The sequence below is a fragment of the Guillardia theta genome (assembly GCF_000315625.1).
Source record: "Guillardia theta CCMP2712 unplaced genomic scaffold GUITHscaffold_21, whole genome shotgun sequence".
NCBI classification, from domain to species: Eukaryota; class Cryptophyceae; order Pyrenomonadales; family Geminigeraceae; genus Guillardia; species Guillardia theta.
In genome coordinates, this window is record NW_005434653.1 from 229957 (window position 1) to 245451 (window position 15495).

Consider the following 15495-nt stretch of genomic DNA (forward strand, 5'->3'; position numbering starts at 1 on the left):
CCTGCTCTTTTCGGCCCTGAAGCTAGATCTTGTGACCTCCCTCCTACATCTCTCTCCTTGCTCACATCCCCGAGACCAGTGATCCTTCCTTCTTCTCACATCCATCATGACCCCCTGCCCCGCTTCCTTCCTCATCCTCCACGAGCAGTGGTCCCTCCCCCCTGCTACCCGTAGACCCAAGGCCTTCCGACTCTCCCCCGCCCAGCAAGCCTACGTCGACCGGATCGCCTCGCAGGCTCCCCCAAGACCGCCAAGCCGCCAAGCCGAGAGCCTAGCGACCAGCGAAGACGGGGCCATGGTGCTGCGCAACATTGCAGAGGCAGTGTGGAGGGCTCGGGACAAGGCTGAGAGGGAGGAGGGGCAAGAGGGGCGGGAGAGGACGGAGGGGAGGATCGTGGGGTACTGAAGGAGAGAAACAAATTACCGTAGGGAAGGGAAAATATTAATAAAACTCTTATTCCAAACTTTTATTGTGTATCATTGCCTGTTGTGGAGTCAAAAGGAAACTAGAACTTTTTCGGATACGGGTATTAAGCGAGAGAGCAGGGATCTAAACGAATGATCAGGAGAGACTGAAGGAATCCAAATCTATTGGATCATGAGAAAAGTACCGACTCTGTCTTTCATATCTACAAACTGTTTGTTGCAGATACTAACCCATCGACGGTTCATGCAATTTATTCTCACCTTGTCGTTAATCAAAACTTTGATCACTTTCTTGACCTCAAAGACCATGGACTCAATTCTATGAATGTAATAAAGCACCTCCAGGCATTTCTGGCTCGATGGTTTCAGGTCATTTTCCTATTGTAGGAGACTGTAGATTTTCGATTATTGCAGAAGATGCATATTGGGTAAGGGATCTTTCGAAACAATTGAAAATCACAAGCAATAAAGTTTTTTATGAGCCGTCAGAAAATGTAGTCAGATAACAATCAGATTTGCTCATTGGAGCTTGAACAAGGCAGAGCCCTGGAAGCTGAGCTCGAAAAAGAAGACAATGGCAAAAAGCAGAATCCAGTACAGATCACATGTCAAACAATTTATATAGAATTAACCCCAAAAACTTGATACGGGGTTACGCTCTCCCTCCCTCTACTTCATTACACAACGAACAAACTCCCCTACTTCTTTCATTCTTTCCTCTCCTCCTCTCCTTCAGTACCCCACGATCCTCCCCTCCGTCCTCTCCCGCCCCTCTTGCCCCTCCTCCCTCTCAGCCTTGTCCCAAGCCCTCCTGCAAACTGCCTCCGCGATGTTGCGCAGCACCATGGCCCCGTCTTCGCTGGTCGCTAGGCTCTCGGCTTGGCGGCTTGGCGGTCTTGGGGGAGCCTGCGAGGCGATCCGGTCGACGTAGGCTTGCTGGGCGGGAGAGAGTCGGAAGGCCTTGGGTCTACGGGTAGCAGGGGGGAGGGACCACTGCTCGTGGAGGATGAGGAAGGAAGCGGGGCACATAATGGAAAAGAAATGCGATGATCTGAAGACAAGCTTCTAGAGTACAAGACTTGAAAACGAGGAGGACGAGCACGTGCTTGGAGGGAACTTGTCAGACTGAATTTGGAGAGATTGAGGGAGGTGGGAACAGGGGAGGGAGGGCAGAAGCAGGGGAGGGAGAGAAGAAGGGAAGAAAGAAGGGCAGGCAGGCAGGCAGGCAGAGAGTGAACGAGCGATATGGGGGGATCACGGAGTTCATGATCAGGATCATGACATCAACTCTAGCTATATTTTAAAATGCTTCCTTTACATTTCAAGTATCATGAACGAATTTCATTATTCTCCGAGCTTCACATTCGGTACCGTTCACCGAGTCGTCCACGGAAATTGCGTGACTCGTGAGTGATCAAAGAACGGACCCCACCCCCCACTTTCTAGTACCCCTCATACTCCAGTCTAACGCTAGGGTACTGCTTCCCAGTGACGGACTGTCACTGAGCCTCGGAGCGTCAAGGCTTACAGGGACTTTCCTCCGACCGTCCCTTTACTTCGCACTGTTTCGTTGGCTCAGCCGGTGCCCCTTCAGCGGCAGGTGTCGCACTCAGCCAAAGAGTCGGTACGGTACTATCTGGGCATCTAGTCAGTGACCCAGTACGGCCCAAGTTCCAGGATCCCCCCGGGCCCGGGTCTCGGAACTCGCCGGCCGGGCGGGCCTGCCGGCGGCGAGTCAAGCCTGTATGCCCGGCGCCGCCGGCGTAACCCGGCGACGCACTGCCGCAGCCGCTAGGATTCACAGACCAAATCTCGAGGTACGGAATCTGATTTTACTACACATCCCTGCATGTGGTAAACTGGAATGTAAACATGAAAGGCTCCTTCGGGACCGGAGCTGGCTAGAATCGCTCGATTCCTTCCGCCTCTTTCTCGCTTTTATAAACCCCCGCTCCTCTCCCCTCCCTCCTGCCTTGCACACAGCCTCCTCGCTCCATCTCCTCCGTGTTAGCCGTCACTCATCGTCACAGCCAGTCTCTCCTTCAGTGACTCCCTTCTCCACCGTTGCTGGTTCCTTCTGCTTGATCGACATGACCCCCTGCCCCGCTTCCTTCCTCATCCTCCACGAGCAGTGGTCCCTCCCCCCTGCTACCCGTAGACCCAAGGCCTTCCGACTCTCCCCCGCCCAGCAAGCCTACGTCGACCGGATCGCCTCGCAGGCTCCCCCAAGACCGCCAAGCCGCCAAGCCGAGAGCCTAGCGACCAGCGAAGACGGGGCCATGGTGCTGCGCAACATCGCGGAGGCAGTGTGGAGGGCTCGGGACAAGGCTGAGAGGGAGGAGGGGCAAGAGGGGCGGGAGAGGACGGAGGGGAGGATCGTGGGGTACTAAAGGAGAGGAGGAGAGGAAAGGATGAAAGAAGTAGGGGAGTTTGTTTGTTGTGTGACAGTACGTGAGTGAGGGAATTTCCGATTATATACACATTTGTTTAATAAATCGATTGATACGCAATCATTGCCTGAGAGTACTCTTAGACCAAACATTGAATTGGCTGTACAGAAAACATGGCAACAATACACGGGCAGCACAAGAACGTGTGAGTTGGCTGTTGCTTTCATTCGTCTCAAATTGATGAAATATCAATGCTGATGCTACATCGTGTACGAGCTGACTGGCAATTCTAGCCAGCTGCTGCATGATAGCGAAAGCAATGAAGCAGCTCAGCTGTTTCACACCGCTCTGTGACAAACTCCGACGGTTTCTGAGATGCTCAGGAGCAGTACTGGTATGTGATTGCCGCGCGGCTGATACCGTTGGCTGATCGGAATTCTGACTGAATTTACTTGTCAAGTTTTCGTCTTGTTCTAACGTCAAAACATTCAATTCAAACAGTGAAGTACTGCTGGACTCACTGAGAGATCAGTCACGGTGAAGGCTCGCCAGGTCCCCCGGCCGGGCGGCTTCGGCGCTTCGGACGCAGGCCGGGCTCACTGCCGTGCGAGCTGCGGTCCGGGCCGCCGGGCCAGGCCCGGAGGCCCCCCGGCCCGGTGACCGCTTCCGAGTTCACTCAGACTCAACTTGCAACTTGCAAGGCTTGTTGAACCCCGGCGGCGTCACAGGCCGGGCCGGGGGCAGAAATGAGATTGGTATGAGCGGGTATGAGGTCACCTACCGACGGTTCTAATGGCTCGGCTGAGAGTGGGGCGGCGGTTCGAGGCGACGGCGGGGATGGCAGGAGCAGACGAGAAGATGGAGGAGCTGCTGGGGAGGAGCTGGAGAGACGCAAGGGTCTCGGGTGAGATCCTTGGGAAGGGGACGGGGAAGAGGGTGAGGGTGAGGTGGACAGTGTGCGGGGAGGCGGTGGAGGTTGAGGTCGGGGTAGACTCGCCGGTCTTCGCGTCCCTGGAAGACGAGGGCCATGGCAGCAGCGAGGTGAGGAGCGCGGTCAGGAGCAGCAGGGGGGCAGGAGGAGCCGCCGAGGATGAGATCATAGTCGAGACAGACTCTGACATGGTGACGGAGGACGAGGACTACACAGAGGCGGCAGGTCGAACCGGAGATGGCGGCTCAGGGTCCATGATTGACATGGTGGATGAGAAAGGGAGGCGCTGGCTGCTGGAGAAGAAGGAGGAGCTCGAAGACGCCAGAGTGCCCGTGGAGGAGAGCAGGCCGAGGCTGCTGTCGCAGGAGGTGAACGTAACGGAGGAGGGGGAGCTAGCGGAGTATATCTCCTGCATGCTACCGGGAGAGCTTCTGCAGACCATCCTCCTCTGGACCAATCGAGAGATCGACGGGGGGAAGAAGCAGGTGGATCTCAAGGAGCTGAGGAAGTTCTTCGCCATACTGCTCGGTATGCTGATACAGCCTCGGTCCGAACTTGCCTCCTACTGGCTGTCCAGGGACGTCGGGGTAGTGCGCGCATGCGACTTTGGGAGGACATTCAAGATGACGCATGCTCGCTGGCTCTTCATCGCCCACCACATGCGCTTGTGGGATCCTACGGAGGAGCCGCGCAGCATGCAGGACTGTGTGAGAAAGCTGGGGCCTGTGGTGGGGCTGTTTAACCAGAGCATGGGGAAGCTCATGCTGCCCGGCTCGACGGTGGCGTGTGGAGAGATTCCTCTCCTTCCTCCTCTGTCGGATTTCTGCGGGACAAAGTTCGTCGTGAGGGCGATGGTGGATTGCGCTTCCAAGGTGGTCGTGCGGGTGGCTGTGGAGATGAGGGAGGAGGGGGAGGCAGCGGGGGTGATGAAGCTGCTGCAAGGGCTTCACAGCAGCGTCGTGTATGCGGATCAAGCGCTGACTAGCATGGAAGCATGCGAGGCCGTCGTCAGCTCGGGCAACCATTTCTGCGGGGCGCTGAGAAGCGACGAGACTTTCTTGCCTGTCAGAGACTTGAGCAGCGGCGCGTTCGGGAAGGAAAGCGAGGTCGGGGCCACCAGGACGTTCAAGCTCAAGGAGGACTTCTCTCGGCCGCTCTACTGCCATGCCTGGAACTTTCGCTCAAGGAGGGGCGAAAGGGCCTCGGCAGAATGCTTCCTGTCCTCCTTCCCGGCCTTCAAGCCTGCTCAAGCGTACACGAGGAGCAGGCAGGCGTTCGATGCCAAGTATGGGATCATCAGGAGAAACAGGGTCGTGCCACAGAGCCGGATGGTGGCCGAGCATCGTGCGGCCATGGAGGCGCTCTCGCTGAAGCATGCCGACCTGCTGCAGACGATTCGCAGCATGTGGAAGCCCAGGAGCGTCGAGGTGTACGTCTTCCAGCTGCTCCTCCACCTGATGATCACCAACGCCTTCCTGTGCTTCAAGTACTTCGACAAGGATGCAGCTGGGGTGGAGGTGGAGACGTTCCTCAATGCCATTGCCTTCAGCTTCGCAGAGAAGAGCGACTGTAGGGGCATCCTGCAGTCGTGCAAGAGGAAGCGGGAGGAGCAGGAGCAAGAGCAGGAGCAGGAGGACGGGGGTTGCAAGCCTGAACTGATCCGGAACTCCGGGTTTGGCAACCGCCATCACTGCGGCAGATGCAAAGTTTGCCCGGAGGGACAGAAGAGTTACTTCTTCTGCCGCAGATGCTCCGTGCTGTACCCCGGGGACCACAAGAAAACCAAGCTCTTCTACGTGTGCGGTCCTGGGACTGGCAGGGACTGCATGATGAAGCACCTGAAGAGAACGATGTCGGAAGGATGAAGGGAGAGGAGAAGGAGAAGGAGAAGGAGAGGGGAGAGCAGTACCAGGAACAGGAGGAGGAGGGAGAGCAGTACCAGGAACAGGAGGAGGAGGAGGGAGAAGCGTGAAGGAGCCATGAAATTGGTGCCGGGGAGAGGTGAAGAGGGGAATGTAAGAGCGGAGAGAGAAGGAAGACAATAGGACAAGGGAGGAGGGATGGGAGGTGTAAAAAGAAATTTCTTGGCTTGATAATAACAGATTCCTCAAACACAAACCGGAGTCGTCAGGAGGGAGAAGATGGAGAGTGAAGGTTGCGCTCAATGTGCTGGACGACCAACATGGGGTCTCTGGTGGAAGGAAACGGCTGTGAGATTTTGACCTCCACCTCCTCCACCTCTACGTCGATGACGATACTTCCCCTGACCAGGAGGGGTCTTCCCTCCTCCTCCCTTGGGTCGCAGAGCTTGAAGTAGCCCACGAGCAGGAGGACAAGCCCCCCGTCGCCGGGTGCGAGGACGTCGATGTAGTGGAGCCCAGCCTGCATGACCTGGAGGAAGGAGGGCGTGAGAGGAGGAGAGTGGGGGATGCTAGGACGGAACTAATAGGGAGGGAGGGGATAGAAGAACAACCACTCCCGCCGCCACCAGCGGCAGCAGGAAAGGAGGAAGAGGAGCAGGAAGACGCAAAGAAAACAGGAGCAGGAGCAGGAGCAGGAGCAGGAGCAGGAGCAGGAGCAGAAAGGAATTCACCTGTGAGTGGGAGTGGGCGGAGAATCGTTCGACTAGCTCCTCGAACAGGAAGATGCCGAGGTTCTGATTCGCCATGTTCATAACCCTCTTGGAAAGAGAGGACTCGGGGCCCAGCTCGGGTCTCAGCTGAGCAAGCTGAGAGCAAGCGCTGGCGATGAACTGAGAGAGATGGTGAGAGGACGGTGAGGAAATGAGGAGGGGGAGGGAGAGGAAAAGGAGGGAATGGAGAGGAGGGGGAGGAGAGGAGAAGAGGAGAAGAGGAGGAGAGGAGGAGGAGATAAAGGGGATGAAGACTTGCTGAGAAAGAAGAGGAGGGAGAGGGGAAATGTGAACATGAAAGGAAGAAGGGTTAGAGAGAGAGTTGGCAGGCGGAAGAAAAAGACGAAAGGAAGGAGGAAAAGGAGAAGATAGGAGAAAAGGGTCTACGAGTACAAGGAGGAGAGAGGAGGGGAAAGCGGGGGAAAGTGGAGGGGGGTGCCGAGGAAGCGAGGAACAGCAGCAGGAGCAGGAGCAGGAGCAGGAGCAGGAGCAGGAGCAGGAGCAGGAGCAGGAGCAGGGGCAGGGGCAGGATCATAGGAGCAGAGACCTTGAGAGCAGCGAGCGACTTCTCGTCTGCTGTGCTTCCCTGCGGTGTCTCGCCGTTGAGACGGAGGAGGGAGGAGACGTCACGCAGGAACTGCTTGCTCGCGACCACCTGCAAGCCCCTTGACCGCTCTTCCTCGTCCAAAGACTCGAATGTTCGGGTGAATGAAGGGGGAGGGGGAGGAGAGGAGAGGAGAGGAGAGAAGAGGAAGAGGAAGAGGGACGAGGGGAGTGACAGCGATGGAAGATGTAAAACCAAAAAAGAAGCAAGAAGCACAGGACAGAGCAGTGAAGGACACGAGGGTTTTGAGAGGTTTTCTTACCAGCTTGTCTCCATCCTTGATCGATCGCTTGTATTTGTCGGGAGGATACTGAAGGCAGCAAGGGTTCAGCAGACTTCCCAGCTAGTGAACGGGGAGAGGACCTTGTCAAAGTATGTTCGTTGGAACTCAACCAAGCTTGACGTCTTTTGGTATTCGACCTTCTTCGACATTCGGAGGATCTTGAGAAAGTGAAGGATGAGAAGTCATGAAGCAGGAGCAGAGAAGAGCAGGAGCTGGGCAGGAGTCGGAATAGGAGCAGACAGGAGCAGGAGGGGCAGGGGCAGAGGCAGCAGCAGCAGCAGCAGCAGCAGCAGCAGCAGCAGCAGCAGCAGCAGGGGGGGCAGCAGCAGGGTCTACCTCGTCGAGATCAAGCTCATCGTCCGAATCAGACTCTGAAATCTTCTCGGAAAGAGTCTCAAACGTATCCTCCTCCACAGCCTCCTCCTCCTTCCTCTTCCTCCCCCTCCCTGTCAGCGGCTCTTGGCTGCAACTCAGTCAGCATAGCGCCGCAGCCTACCCCTCCAATCACCGAGGAGCCACGAGCCTCCCTTCCAAGGCGGTGATGATGGTGATGGCGGAAACGTAGAGGAAGACAGAAGTTCCCACCTCCTCCTCCTGCATGCCGACGGAGCTCTTGCTGAAGTAGCTCAAGCCTGCTCCCCTGAGGTAGAGTTCAGTGCGGTGGTGGAGGAGGAGGCAGACAGGAGAATGTAGAGAGGATGGGGAGGAGGAAGAGAGAGAAGAGCGAGGTAGAAAGGAGAGGACATTGATCGAGAAGGAGGGAGGTAGGGGAGAGGTCGAGGCAGGTGCGAACGGAGAAGGACAAAGAATAGGGAAAAAAAGGTAGGAGAGGAGAGAAAAGCAGGGAGAGGAGGGGACTTGGCAGGATGACGAGAGCAAGAGAGACGAGGGGAAGGATGGGCAAGGGGAGGGAAGGTGAAATTCAATCGATCAGTTGGAGAGGAAGAGAGCGGAGCGGGCAGGGGACCAGAGGAAAGTCCCTCGGACAGCGCAGAAGAAATCTCCCGTCCTGAAGAAAGAGAGAAAGTGCAAGACGATGACCGTCCCATAGAGGAAGAGGACAAGCGAGGGAAAACGATCCCCAACCTGCTGCCTTGATTCAGAATCAACAGGCCCTCCTGCCTCCTGCCTCCTGCCTCCTGCCTCCTGCCTCCTGCAAGCTCCTGATGCTCCCCTCTGCTACCTCTCCTCCAGCCTCCTGCCCTTCCTCCTCTGTCCCTCCTCCTGAATCTGAACCCCTTCCCTTTCTTTTCTCACCCAGGTACTTCCGGTCCTCTCAATGACAACGTTCAGCTTCCGCAAATGTTGCGAGCTCAAGATTTTCTCAACCTGCGAGTTGAATATCATACACATCAAACAACCTCCTCCTCTCCCTTCCTGCTCCTAACACTCCCACCTCTGGTCCCTATCCTCCCTCGCCCTCCTCTTCCTCTCGCTCCTACTCCTCCCTCCCCTCCTCTCTTCTTCTCCCTCCTCTTCTCCTTCACTCCTCTCTCCCTCCATTTCTCTTCACCTCCTCTTTGTACGAGCGGTAGGCAAGCATGCAAATCCAAAACATCAGGATGACAACGTCGCCAAGTCTCGCTAGAAACTTTGTGACGCCAAACCAGGAGGAGGAGGAGGAGAAGGGCAGTGCCAAGAGGAGGAGTAGGTAGGGAACAAGGAGGAGGTGAATGGTCACTTCCAACGTCTGAGATTCCTTGGTGGAGCAGTGAGCTACGGGGAGGAAGTGAGGCCGGAGCTGATGCCAGAGAGCAAGAACAGGCGAAGGAGGAGGGGAGAGAAGGAGAGAGGAGAGGAGAGGAGAGGAGAGGAGAGGAGAGGAACGGGGGAGGAGTGCGAGAGGGGAAGAAACAAAGAGGACGCTGAGAACAGAGCAAAGAAGGGGAGAGAAGAGCGCAGCAGGGCAGAACAGAGCAGAGCAGAGCAGGGGGGCAAGGGGGGCAGCAGAGCATAAGGAAGAAGGAAGGGGAGCCACACAGTCTCTTCCTTCTCAATTCACCTGCGAGCTTCTCCTCCTCCCTCCTCAGCTTCTCCTCCGCCTCCTCCAGATGCTTTGAGAGGGTTTCCATGGGACGCGCCAGCAAACGCTCCACGTCCTCCCTCGCAGCGAGCATGCTGCTGGCGTTCAGCTGGCAAGTCAGGAGGGCAGCTGAGAGATTTCTGTGCTCCTCTTGCACTTGTTTCCATCGACCCTCGGCCTCCTCCCTCCTCTTTCTCTGCGTCAGAAGACTCAGAGAGATTGACCTGCTCCTCCCTTTCTTTCTCCTTCATCTCCTTCATGCTCAAAATTTTTGCCCGGGCACCCTGTCTTGATCGCACGTCTTTCCACTTTCCGCTACTCCTTCCCTCAGGCTACATCTCCCTCCTCTCCTCTCCTCTCCTCTCCTCTCCTGTCCTCTCCTGTCCTGTCCTGTCCTCTCCTGTCCTGTCCTGTCCTGTCCTGTCCTGTCCTCTCCTCTCCTCTCCTCTCCTCCCCTCTCCTCCCCTCCCACCTCCTCCTTGATGGAGCTCTGCAGACGATCGACAGTCTTGTTGCAGCGGTTCAGCTTCTCGTCGGTCAGTTGAATCATCTCGTTGATTTGCTGGGCAGAGGAGTGAAGGGAAGACGATCATTCGAGCAAAGAGATCACGTGTATCGTGCTCCTGCTGTCATCTTTCTGCTCCTCTCGGATCAGGGCGTCTATCCTCAGCTTCTCGCATCCCTGTCACCGCCAACTGTCAAGTCGCAGAGAGGAGGAGGAAGAGGAGAGAGAGCATGAGGAGGAGAACGGATTGCAGACAACAGGAGCGAGCGAGTGAGCGAGCGAGAAGGCATCCAGGAATGCTCAATCAAGTCATCATAAGAGAACAATTTGAATCAGCGGTCAAACACACAAGGACACGTATCTCGGAATCTCACCTCCAGCTTCTCCTTCACGTCTTCAAGAAGGGATTCCTTGTCTCGTAAATGCCGTTGGCACTGATCGGCACATCAATGTCACCTGCACCTTCTCCTCCGCCCCTCACCTCCTGCTCCTTGTTGCTCCTCTCCTTTGCAGCCTGATTGTAACGGAGATTTGCTTCCTCCAGCTGCGAGTTGTATGAGAGGGAGGAACAAGAACCCTGATTTCTCGGGAGGATCAACCATCTCGCAAGCTCTCCGACATCATCTCTCCCCCATCTCCACACTCCCATCACCTCAGCAACAATCGTTTTCAGCCGATCGTTCTCCTCCTGCATCTCGATCATCCTGAGGCAAATCAGCACCTTGGCAGCACCTCCCACTCCTTACCTTTCTTGTAAGTCGGTGATGATCTTTGCTTGCCGCCTCGACCTGACAAACTCTCAGCGGTTTGTGATCGAACGCTCACAGGAAAACATCCCGTCCAGTCTGACCTCTCTCTCTCAATCTCCTCCCGCTGAGTTTGCTGCACGCTGGCAGATTCTTCCTGCACCTCCTGCGTTTTCACTTCACTTCCTCTCAACGTCTCACGCAGTCCACCGTCAATTTGCTTTCCTCCGCCATGAACGTCTCGATCATCGTCGAATCATCGGATGCTGGATCAATCTCGCTGCCCTTGTCCTCTGAAGATGTCCTGCTTATACATGCCGATCAATACTGCTCCATTGCCTGTTCTGGCGGCTTCAACAACGCATACCTTTGGTCTTGACCTTTGTGTTTATCCTCGGGTCTTCTTTCTTGTTGCAATATTCTCACATCCTGCGGCAAAGGGAGCATATCGTCAACAAAAGTCCCTCCCTCCTCTTCCTCCTCAGTTTCTCCGTCTTCAGTCACTCAGTCTCCCCCCACTGTCCTCTTCCTTCCCCTCCAAATCCCTCACCTTCAACCAAGTCATCTCCGGCCCGTAATAATGCCCTCCGCGAATCAGGAACCCACTGAGGGAGGAGAGCGTCAGCAGCAGCTCCTCCTCTGTGCATGAGCCCTCGCTGATCGCATGTTTCCAACTGGGCGGGTCCAGCGCAACCTCTACCTCCTGGTCGTTGGACCAGGGAGCGAACAGGTCCGTCCTGATGAGCGTGAGGTTGTGCAGGTCAGAGACCAGCACGACGTCCTCCATCTTGATCGGGTCCCTTCCCGCGCTGTTCGCATGGAAGTGGCCCATAGAGAACTTGATGCTTCCTTGATATGCCTCCCGCATGTCACCCAGGAACTTGGGAGGAGCAGAGAAGAACCATACAGCCTGTCCCTCGTCCGACCCTGTGAGGTACTCGCCCTCAACCTGGAGGTGTACATCCTCCCCTAACACCAACCATCCGTCCTCTCCTTCACCGAAATCGCTGGCCGCTAAGATCGTTTCCCTTACCAGCTGCCCCTCCCTCCGGGGGAACCTTTGCCCTCCGACTCCACAGAGGAGCAAGAGTCCTATGACTATCCATTCCGACGCTCTCATCCTACCTTGCCGTTGCTGGTGTGGTTTTACATGGGTCTCGGAGTAGATACCACCTCAGCGGACATTAATTCGACTACGTTTTGTGCGGAAATTCCCCTTCTCCTCTGCGCTTGTTTGCTCTTTGTCTTAGTTCCGCCATCGTTCAACAAACCTGCCCATTCAACCCGACGTATGAGATTGGAGAGCACAGAATCATTTTGCATAACAGGGCAACGCATCACAAAGGATTACATCAACCTGAGAATGAGCACCATTGCAACGAGGCAGAGTCTATTACATCACACGGACCACAGCACAACGAGGTGTGATCTTGCAGAGCCGATGGCGAGGAGGAGGAGGAGCTGTGGCCGTAGAGAGGAGAGCATGGAAGAGAGCATGAAAGAGAGCATGGGAGAGAGCATGGAACAACAATCATCGTAATCCTCCCCCTCTCACCAGCCGCATCGTCAGTTGATGGATTTTCACCGATGATGTCAAGACAGTTATTTCCGTTACTTATTACTAGTAATATTGCCGTGACAGTCGGCCGGGCCCGGAGCAGAGAGCCGGGCCGACCCGGGCTCGCCGCAACGCCGGGCCTCGAGTTGTAGGGATCACTGAAGTCACTGATTGACCGTTGGACAGCATACTATACAACACGCCCACTGCCCGGACTCTTTTGCTGCCAATACGCAAGCGCCGCGGCCGCCCGGCAGACTCTCACAGTGACTCGGATCGGGCCCCGGCCCGGGGCCGGGGCGCGCCCGTGTACAGCCCGGGGCCCTTAGCCAAGTTGAAAACGGGCCTCAACACTCGGAGCCGAGTCAATTTTAAATGCCGAGGGTTCACTGATATAGAAAAAAAAGTCGGTCACCTGGGGAGTACCGCCCGTGCCTACAAGTAATTTAGGAGTCGATTATATCGGACGGATTTGGTACTGCCAGTACGCAAAACAACAATATACATATATATTTGTACTTGAATTATTCGTGTCTAAAATACTTTTAGGTGCCGGATACATGGCACGCAGCTAGTCGATGGAAGCAGGAATGGAGGGAGTTTGGCGGGGGGGGAAGGGGCATGGAAGAGAAGGACAGAGAGGAGAGAGCTTGCAGGAGAGTTGAGAGAAGAGGGAATGTTGATGAGATAGAAGGACCTGAGTTCAGAATAGGAAGCAGGTGTAAGATCATTCCCCTTACGTCATGAAATGAGCCACAACAGGAAGCAAAGGAGGGTTGATCAGGCTGATGATTGCATATGTACTTGTATGACTTGGGGCTAAGATGATTCATTGGAAGCCAGGAATGAATCTGTGCAGCTTGCGATTATAATAGACCATTGCTTGAAAAGGAGTAGGAGATCGAGAAAAACGACCACAGTTGATGTTCTTATGGAGCAACGCTTTGCTTCTAATCATTGTTCATTGATCTGCAGAGGAGATTGAAGCTGACTGGGCTGGAGAACAAAATGACACATAGAAGCTTGTTCCATCTGTTTCCCGACGTCATAATGTAGGAAGGGTTATCAAGCCATACCTGTATGCAGCAACCTCTATGCAGAGCCTCCACCCCAACTGAATATACATCAGCCATTCTCTCCTGTCGAGATGACAAGCAGTCTCCTGTCAACCTCATGACGCACTAGGGTGCTCCAGTCGGACTTCTCGACAGGAGGAGGAATCATACTTCGCTGCTGCTCGAGCACTTCCTGGGGAGGGTCTGCAGACCCAGGAGGGTGACGGGATGAAAGAGTCTCAGCTGTTGCCTCCAGTCCTCATCACTCTGTCTTACTTCCTGTTCACGGTGAGCAAGCGATACCGGTCCCTTCTTTTGCGTGTTAAGGCGACTCCTCAGGTATACCATGTACTTCAGCCATTGGCGCCGCTGCCTTCGCATGCGATAGACGAAGGCGCCTACGGTCCTGATGCGAATCCTCTTGCTTCGAGCTGACAGGTAGCGCAGGAGCAAAGAACTCGCTGTCCCGTACTCGAGCTTACAGGGGCTCCCACTACTCAAGCGTAGTTCGACACTCCTCCTACATGTCATCTCCGTTCTCCTCCTCTTCCTCCTCCTCCTCCTCCTCCGGATACCAAGGAAAGGTATTATCGGGAATTCCGCTCGACAAGTACCGCGCGATGAATCAAGGGACGGCATCTAACTACACGTGAGCGTCTGCTTGTAGGATGAAGAAGTAGATAGCAACGACCATGATAAGAAGTAGCATGCCAGATGAGAAGAAGAAGGGAGGGGAGAAGTTTATGGGGGGAGGGGGACGGAGAGGGGAAAGTTTGAGACAGGTGAGGCCGGGGGGGGATTGAAAGCAGCAGCAGCAGCAGCAGCAGCAGCAGCAGCAGCAGGAAAATGGGATCAAACTGCTGAGATCTGCATTTCTCGACAGGCCGACGGTACCGAAGGGAACAGCAGCGAACGTAATCAGAGCGACTATCGCCTCCGTGCCAGGGTGGAAGGAAGTGCTGAAGAATGTGAGGGAGGGGAGGAAGGAGAGGGGAAGAGACGAGCGTGGGGGAGGACGAGAGAGAGAGAGAGTTGGGGGGACGGCGGTAGGGAAGGAAAGGAGGGAAGGAATCAAGAAAGGAGTATAATCTTTCGAGGAGAAGTTGGGACAGGGGGGAGGAGAGGGGAGGGGAGGGGCATACGTGTTGCAGAGTAGAGGGTTTTGTCTTCCGTGCTGACAGCTCTGCCGAAGAACTCGGACGCTAACGGCGTTGTCGCCTTCGTCTGTGGGACCCTCAACTACGCTGACCTGATGAACTCATTCTACTTTGGCTCCATCCGCCCCAACGGGTCTCCAGCTCCTTCTCCCTGCTCCCTCGAAACCACCGCCTCCACTACCTCCTGCATTCGTCTTCCATCTTCTTTTCCTCATGCTTACATGCTTCTCCTCCTCCTCTTCCTCCTCCCATGTTCTCCTCATCCTCATCCTCATCCTTGTCCTCATCCTCCTTACCTTCTTCTTCTTCTTCCACCTCCTCTTCCTTTTCCTCTTCCTTTTCTTCTAACTTCCATGACAGCATTCGCAACTTCATCTTCGTCGCTCTCACCGACGATATGTGCGGCATGCGCGTCCTCAACCCCGCCGTACCCTGCGTCCAGTACCCCCGCCACTACGGCACCTCCAAGGGCGCAGCTATCAGCTGGGGGACAGCTCGGTTTGCTCAGGTGGTGCAGGTGAAGACAGACGTTCTGCTGGGGATAGTGCAGGAGGGTTTCACGGGCCTGCTCATGGACGCAGACATCCACCTGTTCCGGAACCCCATGCCCGAGCTAGCGCAGCTGGCGGAGGAGGAGCGGGCGGACATGGTGATCCAGGACGACATGGAGGGAGGAAGGAACAGCGGCTTCATGTACCTCCGGCCCTCCGAGGAGGGAGCAGCGTTCGCCGTCCACGTGGTGGGGATGCAGAGGAGGAGCAGGACGCTGCGGCAGCAGGAGGCGGTGAACAGAGCTCTCCGATCCTTCCACATGCGCCATTTTCGTGTCTTCCCCCTCCCGCAGAGCTCCTGGCCATGCGGGGAGGCGTTCTTCAACAAGTTCGCAAGGCGCATCTTTGCGTGGAGCTCAGCTTGCTCTGACTGCATCATGGTGCACAACAACTGGATCCTGGGGGATGACGCCAAGGAGTACAGGGCAAAGGAGTTCCTCCAGTGGACGGTTGACTCTGCAGGAGGAGGGAGCATGGAGCAGGGGTACTACACCTCCTCGGAGAACCGGTTCCTCCTCCTCGGGAACCCGGATCCCAACGTTCGTCTCGCTGTGGAGGAGGCTGCTCTGAAAGCTGCATTCAAGATCGGGAAAGGCATGGCCCTGCCCAGTCCTCCCCTCCTCCCTTCCTCCCC

General features: G+C 55.7%; 3 protein-coding genes across 3 annotated transcripts in view; 2 read left to right on the plus strand and 1 right to left on the minus strand.

Moving 5' to 3' along the window:
• Window positions 1-3608: 3608 nt before the first annotated feature.
• On the plus strand, window positions 3609-5612 carry GUITHDRAFT_136619 (hypothetical protein; the record flags this gene model as incomplete). Its single annotated transcript, XM_005835416.1, has 1 exon — window positions 3609-5612. One exon carries the CDS (start codon window positions 3609-3611, stop codon window positions 5610-5612), a length of 2004 nt encoding a protein of 667 aa, XP_005835473.1.
• A 262-nt stretch (window positions 5613-5874) lies between these two features.
• On the minus strand, window positions 5875-11660 carry GUITHDRAFT_136620 (hypothetical protein; the record flags this gene model as incomplete). Its single annotated transcript, XM_005835417.1, has 21 exons — window positions 5875-6129; window positions 6341-6499; window positions 6927-7034; window positions 7246-7293; window positions 7347-7424; window positions 7603-7729; window positions 7775-7906; window positions 8234-8352; window positions 8524-8595; window positions 8780-8850; window positions 9269-9398; window positions 9762-9851; window positions 9900-9971; window positions 10169-10228; window positions 10276-10338; window positions 10447-10498; window positions 10541-10582; window positions 10645-10706; window positions 10742-10844; window positions 10908-10969; window positions 11091-11660. The coding sequence occupies 21 exons, from the start codon at window positions 11658-11660 to the stop codon at window positions 5875-5877; spliced, it is 2475 nt and encodes an 824-aa protein (XP_005835474.1).
• A 2185-nt stretch (window positions 11661-13845) lies between these two features.
• The window catches only part of GUITHDRAFT_105641 (hypothetical protein), a gene marked incomplete at both ends in the record, with an annotated part of 3183 nt that continues 1533 nt past the window's right edge, over window positions 13846-15495 (plus strand). The window contains 4 exons of the mRNA XM_005835418.1: window positions 13846-13935; window positions 14037-14121; window positions 14335-14443; window positions 14671-15369. Coding sequence (XP_005835475.1) covers window positions 13846-13935; window positions 14037-14121; window positions 14335-14443; window positions 14671-15369 — 983 coding nt within the window. The remainder of the gene's footprint in view (window positions 13936-14036; window positions 14122-14334; window positions 14444-14670; window positions 15370-15495) is intronic.